Source organism: Musa acuminata, chromosome BXJ2-6 (genome assembly GCF_036884655.1).
Source record: "Musa acuminata AAA Group cultivar baxijiao chromosome BXJ2-6, Cavendish_Baxijiao_AAA, whole genome shotgun sequence".
Taxonomy (NCBI): Eukaryota; Viridiplantae; Streptophyta; class Magnoliopsida; order Zingiberales; family Musaceae; genus Musa; species Musa acuminata.
Window position 1 is genome coordinate 40745924 of NC_088343.1, and position 8022 is coordinate 40753945.

Here is an 8022-nt window from a genome sequence, read left to right on the forward strand (position 1 = left end):
AAAAGTAGAAGAACAATCCAAAAGTTAGTATATATTTTTGCATCACATATTTAAGAATTATGAATTCCCCAAACAACATGTTCTATATGAAAAGCTGCATCCTTGATTGATCACAATTTCCATAATAAAGTTGTGTGCCCTCACTGTTCAACAAATTGTTCAGCAAAATAATAAAGGCAGGAGCCTCACACAGGGTTTTCTCTTCATGTATTCATCATTTATTGGTTTCAAAGGATGTAATTTATCTATATAAGTTTGATGATATATAGCAACTATCAAGAAAACCATCCCAGCTTGCTCCAATTTCCTGATAACATCTGCATACAGGAAGCAAATTGAAAGAAAAAGAAATTAGTCTTTAGAGTTCTTAGTAAACATTTGGTAAACTAAAATGACAATAGAAAGCTAATGATGATGACTGTTCAATCAGTGTATCAACAGTAAGTTGTAGGTCACAAGTAGAAAATGAAGGATGATATTCTGTTCAATTTCACACTATGTGGCAGTTGAAAGTTCAAAAGATTTCAAATGCAAAGCCTCAGTGCAGCTCACAGCATTCTCAACAGATCATTCTGATCCAGGCTGTGGCTATGAGTCCTCTGTTGTGAAGATTCTAAGTGAGACTAAGTTTTTGTATGCAGTCTAATGCATTAAAACAACAAAATGTCGCAATGCCAGCTTGCATCAGATTACATAATTTTTTATTGAAGTGAGCATACAAATACATACCATTGCTGGATTTTCCTGAATTCTGTAAGGACTGGATAGATATTCTCAAACGCAGCATGTGTGTCATCTTCCGACTGAATTGGATTAAGGATGACGAATAAATAATAGATACCAATGACATGCATTCGAGTTAAAGCTTTGAGCACATCACCTTAGCCCCAGTGAGAATAATCTTGCCGGAAGCAAAAATGAGAAGTACCATCCTTGATTGTCTCATCCGATATATCAGACCAGGAAAGATCTCTGGTTCATACTGTTAGAGGTAACATTCATGCAGCTGCTTTTAGGAATACAAGCCCACAAAAGAAGGATATGTATAATTGCAGTATGGAAGCAACTTTGATGTTTCATCAAATTTAAGCATAACGCAAGTGAATGAACTTTATTCTAATGAAGGCTCCTCATATGATCTGAGCATAGAGTAGCTGAGATTCCAACTATTACCTAAGCTTACAATACAAATGCTACCACTGAATTCAAACTATTAAACAATTTGATAAAGTAAAAAGGAAATAAGGGAAACAGGAAAACATGTGGACATGCAACTATTGGGTAAATTATTCTTGAGCGTGTAGAAGAACAAAAACTTACACTACAGAAGGCATCATGAGAATAGGAAAGGCCCTCAAGCCTTATGGGAAACTTGATGTCACATGAACTAAGCATATTCTGGATTTTAAAATCCTACATATTGCAAGACAAATTAGACAGAAAAAGCAGAAAAGTTGAAAAACTAATAAAGAGAGCATGCAGGAAGGCAGAAAGCATCAAGAACCTTGAATTTGGCTGGGAAGCCAAGCTTCTGGACAATACGAGCAAACTGAAGGCCAGAAAATATGAGACTTAATGAACACAGTCAAACTTTACTTGATAAGCAGGGTACAAATACGTATAGAAAATTACAGGAAACCTCTTAATTTTGTAGTATACCTTCCGTGCTGCAAGCTTCGATTGCTGCTCACTCTTTGCTCCAGTACAAACCTGACAGAAGAGGCAAGTTCAGTGTCATTCTCATTATGGATGACAAGAAAAGCTCATGCCTTTGGAGTTCCATTCACCAAAAAAAGAATTTCACAATAAACTTTATGGTCATGTATTACAGCTAAAGGTAGAATTCATTGTTTGTCATTGGAAATACTAAATCCTGATTCTTTTACAAGGTTATAAACCTTTAGACGTTCAAGGTTTTGCAAGGTAATAATCCTTAATATACTAAAAGCTATAAAACATAAAGCAGAAGCCATAAATAGGAAAAAGAAGAACTCTGACTTTCAAATGTCATTCATTTACAGAGGTGGTCCAATGCCTGAACAAAACCAAAAGAAACTTGCTACTTTCAACTGGTTCAACAGCAATTAATACCCTGAAACCAGGTAGCCCACTTAATGGTCTGACCTTGAGCTGATAGTAATTCTGTCGGTAGGTATTATAACCTTATGTCCCCACCAAATTAAAGACTGAAACCAGGTACACAGATATTTTATAAAGATTGAGCATTGTATTGCCACTGAAAAATAAATTATGAAAGTAATTCTATAGGCATTTTAAATAAGTCAAGGTGAAATGATACGGGTGATAAACACTGAAATCAAAAGACAAAAATTATGTAGAGATCATATGTGCAAAGCAAGTTCCACTTACCATTTGTCCAGATGCGAACATCAATGCTGTGGTTTTTGGTTCTCGTATTCTCATTATGATTGCAGCAAAACGCTACATACATCAGAAAGAAAAAAGAGATGCAATGAAATCAACAAACAAGATGCCGAAGTAATGTTATGTAATACTTATTTTACACACACACACACAATATATAATATTGACTTAAAAACATATACAAAAGCACCATTGTGTTAAAACTGAAGATATGGGCCAAAGAGTTACATAACATGTACACGATAGTTTAATTTTTTTCCTTCATTTTGCTCGACTCCATCAGGTGTAGTGAATGCCAAAATAACTGAAAAGCTTGAAACTTGTAAACTATTCAAGGAACTTGATTATTTAACTTAATCTATATAATAGTTCTTAACATGTCCCACCCATAAATTCAACAGAAACTAGCCTATAAGGTTATCCTCAAACAGCTGGGTCTTTTAACCATATGTTTAGGAACTTGCATTTTTGGCAAATTGGCCTCCTTAACCAGAAATGAATCAAAATGTTCTTGTTCTGCATAGTTGCACTAACACTTTCTCATGTGTGGATCTGGTAGAGATCGCATCCTGCTACCAATGCATTATGTTAAAAGGTGAGACCCAGGCTGTTTAAGTGGGTTGAGCAGTGTTGACAACAAGTTTATTATGTTATCCTTTCTAACCAAAGCTTGTTTCATGAAGCTGGAGAACAAATTTAACTTTGACAGCATTGCCTTCAACATCGATTTGTGTATTAATTTTAATAATAACACAAATGAGACATGCCTCAGGATAGGAAAACCGAGATTGATAGGCTAAATCAGAAGGAAAAAAAGAACATTTAATAGTATCCACCTATTTCGGTATTTTGTTAGTAGACATAAAAAAATGATCCAATCGCACATTATAAAGCACATAGTAAAGCAATCACGAAAAATACAAAAGCAGAAAGTAAGAATGCTTCATGATCCAAAAGCAATCTTCTTTTCTGTACCTTGGGATTGTACTCTGAATTACGGGCTAGTAGAGCTATGGTCTTAAGATCCAACTTACAATCCATGTTTACTGTTGAAACAACATTCCTGTGAGTTCAACCAAAAAAAGCATATAAGCATGACACATGGACATCCCATAGCGTATTCCAGACAAAAAAAAAATCTACGGCAATAAAAATGTATCATAAATTCTTGAAATATTCAATTAAAAGTAGAGATAGAATCAATACTTAAAGCTTCATCTATGGACAATGTTATCTGCCAGAAAAGATCATCCTATGTCTCATTTGTATGCACTAAATTCTTTGATGTCTTTTTTATCGTTTTAATCATTAGATGTCTGTCCCAAACAACAGCAATCTCCAACAGCTGGTCCCAATTGCAGATTGTAACAATGCTTAAGAGTCATGTTAACCACATAGAACAGAGCAAATTGGTAAGACCTTTAACTCTGTATAAACCCTAGGACTTCAGAAGAAAAATGAGACCTGAAGTGACTGACATATTAACAATTCCTCATCTCATTTTGACAGAAGCTGAGCAAACATTCTGGTCTTAACTGAGAGGAACATGGTGAATTTACATATCCATACACTATAGTAGTGTCCTGGATATATGAGAATACTAATTCAACAATTGCAACCAATACTATATGAGTTGTCCAAACATTATTTTCCTGATGGTGGTTGTTAAAACAATTTTCGTAAAACAAAACAAATGTGCTGCCTTATACATGTAACTCATGATTCATAATTTTCAGGTAGAGCATAAATCTTGCAAGCAAGTCTTCAATGCAAAGCAAAGAAACTTTTTTTTCCTCTCCAGCTAAAGGTGGAAGAGATGAACTTACTGGATAGTGAAAACAACTCCAGATGGATGCCTGGAAAGTAGCTGCTTCCCCTGCGAACCCTGATCGGCCATATCCACTGCTTCGAAAATCCCTCCTTTTCCCCAGTAAAAAGATCAGAATAACTTCTCCAAAATAAGACGATATATGTGCTTCAAATCCCACGAACAGACCATAGATTTCTGATTACTTCAAACCTAATCCGATCGATATTTATAATGAGTTTTCTTCTAGCTCAAATTAGAAACGCAGAGAACTCAACAGTTTTTTTTCTTTTTTTTTTAAAGGAAAAAATAACAGTTTAAGATCTAATTGTAAACGGTTGCAATGAAGGAGATTAAGAAAAATGCAAAAACTGATATTTCATACGATCAGAGGCACAACCCAGCAATAAAGCAGAGCAGAAAGGTAGCGGGAGAAGGATCTACTGGTGCTTCCAATCATGACACCAAACTCGGCGCTTCCTGGGCAAAATCTACAGTTCCGAGAGTGCTCGGGGGCCAGAAATCGATCCATTCGAGGGAGAAACGCGAGCAGAGAGGGGTTGTGTGTAAGTAGTATTTCGAAAGCAGGCATTTTTATGCTGAGGGACTGAGATCCTTCCATGGTCAACCATTAAGTATTTAAGCTGCCCTTGGGAAGTCAAACCATAGAAAAAGAGGCCCTTTTTTTTACTAAAAAAATATTTATTTGTTACTAAAAATATATAATATTTTCCAAGGAAATTCCAATTTTTTTATTATGAGGATCCCTTCCATTTTTCTTTTTACTTCTATATGGTAAATCTAATTTTCGCTTCGATATTTCTTTTTAATTGGTAAAAAAGTTCATCTTGCACCAGCCGGGAATCGAACCCGGGTCTGTACCGTGGCAGGGTACTATTCTACCACTAGACCACTGGTGCTTCTTGTTGTAGTATGGCATAAGCAATCCTATTTCAACATGGAGATTGCAGGTAATCTCCTCAGCCACAGACCATGAAAACAAGCAAAAGGTCGAACACAAGTCGCAAGCATCGAGGCTGAGCAAAACGCACCCTCTCTCAAACCACCACCACCTCCCCCAACTCCATCGCCACGCACCGCTGCCTCATGACGGCTTCAAGTCTCTTCTTTCCCTCCTCCGCCGCTCCTCCTCTTTCGTCCTCCCCCAACTCCACCCAAGAATCCTCGAGTCCCGCCTCGCCCACGCCTACCTCGCGTCCGATGACCTGCCCCCCGCCGGTCTTCCTCTGGAACGAGACCATCAAAGGGTGCTCCGACGCTTCTGGGAGGCCGTTGACGTGTGCGACCGGATGCTCGTGCGCGGCGTGCGGCCCAACGAGTTCACCTTCACCTTCGTCCTCCCGGCCTGCGCCGGTGCGCGGTCAGCCTCCGAGGGCCGTAGTGCCCACGGAAACGTGCTGAGCTTCGGGTGCGGCTCCAACGTCTTCGTCGCAACCGCGCTCGTCGATATGTATGGGAAGTGTGGTGACGTACGCGTGGCGAGGAAGGTGTTTGACGGAATGCCCGTGCGAGGTACCGCGAGCTTTAACGCTCTGATTGTTGGGTGAGCTATAGCTTCTTTTGCTGCCCTTGTAAGAATTCACCGGAAAAAGTCTCGTTTTTATATTATCTTGTGGTGCAATTTATTTAACTATCTGATATAATTGGATCATTTGTCTATCAGGTACGTGTTGAACGGTGAATCCATATTCAACCATATGCAAGAATCCGCAGTCCAATTCGATGCGATGACCATGGTCGGTGTGTTGCAGGCTTGTTCCTATCTCGGTGCCCTGCAACGAGGAAGATAGGTTCAGAAACAAGTCCTGCGGGCCAGCATGGAGATTACTGTTCACTTGGGCGCAGCTCTGATAAACATGTATGCTCGGTGCGGTAGCATTAAAGAATCTCGAAGGGTGTTCGATGGAATACCTGAGAGAGATTTGATCAGTTGGACTGCCATCATTTGTGGATATGGGATGCATAGACTAGCTGAAGATGCAGAGCTTCTCTTTAGGTCCGATGGTGTCACCTTCATGGGGCTTTTGATGGGATTCAGCCATAAAGGGCTGGTTCAAAAGGGTCAACAATACTATGGCAGAATGATCCAACAGTATGGTTTTAAGCCTGCTCTGGAGCACCACAGTTCCATGGTTGATAAGCTTGGTCGAGCAGGTAGACTGGATGAGGCTGAGGAGTTCACTGGAAACATGGACGTGGAGCCTGATGCAAGTGTTTGAGGTGGCCTTCTTAATGCCTGCAAAATTTATGGGAATGTTGACATTGGTGAGCGAGTCATCGAACAGATTCTGAGGATCGACCCTGGTTATCCAGGTTGGTACGTCCTGATGTCTAACATCTATGCGTTTGCGAGATGTTGGGATGGTGTTGCAAGGATGAGGCTTCTGATGAAGGAGAATAGGATATCAAAGCCTCCTGGATGGAGTTCGATCGAGATTGGAGGTCAAATGCACACCTTCCTTGCGTTCGATAAGTTGCATCCTAGGTCGAACGAGATATACAAGTTTCTCAAGGACCTCGAAAAGAGGATGCGTATCGAGCATTATGTGCCGGAGATAAAATGTGTGCTAAGCAAATTGGATGAGGAACACAAGGAAGACATGCTCCGTGGCCATAGCGAGCGATTAGCCATTGCATTTGGGATCCTAGGCACAGGAGATGGTGAAGTGTTGAGGGTGATTAAGAACTTGAGAGTGTGTGTAGATTGCCACACCGCCACCCAAGTTCATAAGTAAGATTGTCAAGCAGGAGATTGTCGGCAGAGATGCAAAAAGATTCCATCATTTTAAAGATGGTGCTTGCTCCTGTGGTGACTATTGGTGAGAGTGGCATTCCCAGGTTGTATCAGGGTATCGGGCGGTCGACCTCTTGTCTCTCTCTCATGCAGACTCTTCCTGGTCGCAGCTTTTCCATCTCTAAAATATGCCTGGTTTGATGGTGCAAGAACTCTTGCTGAGCTGAGATTTTCTACAGAATTTGATGTCTGAGAGACCGCAATAGGAAGTTTCATTATTTTCTCATCATCCACACAAGTGCAAAGGAACTGAAATAACATGATCCCACATGTTGCTAGTTTCTTGACCAGAATTCTTCAAAAGGTAAATCATAAGAGAGGAGCAGGCTATGCTTGAAGTGAGGTTTTGGTGTGTATTCATTAAGCATTTGCTGTAAGCTAAATTCTTTTGTTTTTGTTCTCCTTGTGCATGTATATGGCTCTGATGTACATGAGATTGAAGAGACAAAGGCTCTTCCTCTTCCTATAATAATTATCTGAAATTTTCTCGTTCTTGATGATTGAAGGATTTTTTTTGAAAATTTTCATTATTTTAGGTGTTTTGGGTTGGCGTGTCTCTTTATTTTTCTGTCTGAGTGTCTCTACTTTCTCTATATCCCAAATTGTTCCTAACATTAAAGATTAAAAATACTTTTGACCGTTGTATTGGATCAGTTCATAAAGAAAATTGATCCTGGCAAAATATTTTCATTTTTAATTCACATCATTTTGCAATCAGTTTAGTTTATTTTTACTTTTTATATATGTGTGTGTGTGCGTGAGATATATATATATATATATAAAGAACATCTAACAATCATCAGCATTGGTTTATTTGTTCCAAAAGAATAAATATAAAATATTCCAAATATTTTAAAATATTAAAGGATATTAAGCAATTAACTCACAAGTTAAGTAAATTAACTACAATGACATATATGCAAGTTTTCAGATTCTAAATAACTTCATGTGTGCATGCGTATACGCAATGTCTTTTTATATTTTGGCTGTGACCAACAGAATATTCAGGGGAAAA

The 8022-nt window shown here is 38.8% G+C and overlaps 3 protein-coding genes and 1 non-coding gene across 4 annotated transcripts; 2 read left to right on the forward strand and 2 right to left on the reverse strand.

Moving 5' to 3' along the window:
• Positions 1–86: 86 nt before the first annotated feature.
• Positions 87–4767, reverse strand: LOC103989441 (TATA-box-binding protein-like). Its single transcript, XM_009408281.3, has 10 exons — positions 4593–4767; positions 4212–4405; positions 3361–3448; positions 2371–2442; positions 1660–1710; positions 1505–1549; positions 1321–1413; positions 881–982; positions 730–803; positions 87–317 (listed from the first exon to the last, which is right to left on the reverse strand). Coding segments are annotated over exons 2-10 (597 nt in total). The 5' UTR covers positions 4283–4405; positions 4593–4767; the 3' UTR covers positions 87–316.
• LOC135613976 (pentatricopeptide repeat-containing protein At4g18520, chloroplastic-like) lies at positions 4536–7507 on the forward strand. Its single transcript, XM_065110972.1, has 3 exons — positions 4536–4616; positions 5125–5756; positions 5877–7507. The coding sequence occupies exons 1-3, from the start codon at positions 4536–4538 to the stop codon at positions 6001–6003; spliced, it is 840 nt and encodes a 279-aa protein (XP_064967044.1). The 3' UTR covers positions 6004–7507.
• On the reverse strand, positions 5042–5112 carry TRNAG-GCC (transfer RNA glycine (anticodon GCC)). Its single transcript has one exon. It is a non-coding gene; the product is annotated as a tRNA-Gly (tRNA).
• Positions 6031–6948, forward strand: LOC135613977 (pentatricopeptide repeat-containing protein At3g26782, mitochondrial-like). The gene is made up of 2 exons (XM_065110973.1): positions 6031–6426; positions 6499–6948. Exons 1-2 carry the CDS (start codon positions 6031–6033, stop codon positions 6946–6948), a joined length of 846 nt encoding a protein of 281 aa, XP_064967045.1.
• Positions 7508–8022: the final 515 nt, after the last annotated feature.

What these genes read in the sequence shown, in the direction of transcription:
- LOC135613976 (XM_065110972.1), top strand. Translation starts at nt 4,536, where the DNA reads ATGAAGGAGATTAAGAAAAATGCAAAAACTGATATTTCATACGATCAG. An exon ending in CAATAAAGCAGAGCAGAAAG is followed by an intron (nt 4,617 to 5,124) that starts GTAGCGGGAGAA and finishes TTCTTGTTGTAG; the next exon opens with TATGGCATAAGCAATCCTAT. An exon ending in TTTAACGCTCTGATTGTTGG is followed by an intron (nt 5,757 to 5,876) that starts GTGAGCTATAGC and finishes TTTGTCTATCAG; the next exon opens with GTACGTGTTGAACGGTGAAT.
- LOC135613977 (XM_065110973.1), top strand. Translation starts at nt 6,031, where the DNA reads ATGGAGATTACTGTTCACTTGGGCGCAGCTCTGATAAACATGTATGCT. An exon ending in ACGTGGAGCCTGATGCAAGT is followed by an intron (nt 6,427 to 6,498) that starts GTTTGAGGTGGC and finishes GTCATCGAACAG; the next exon opens with ATTCTGAGGATCGACCCTGG.
- LOC103989441 (XM_009408281.3), bottom strand. Translation starts at nt 4,282, where the DNA reads ATGGCCGATCAGGGTTCGCAGGGGAAGCAGCTACTTTCCAGGCATCCA. An exon ending in TGTTCGCATCTGGACAAATG is followed by an intron (nt 1,711 to 2,370) that starts GTAAGTGGAACT and finishes CTCTTCTGTCAG; the next exon opens with GTTTGTACTGGAGCAAAGAG. An exon ending in TTATTCTCACTGGGGCTAAG is followed by an intron (nt 804 to 880) that starts GTGATGTGCTCA and finishes AATCCAATTCAG; the next exon opens with TCGGAAGATGACACACATGC.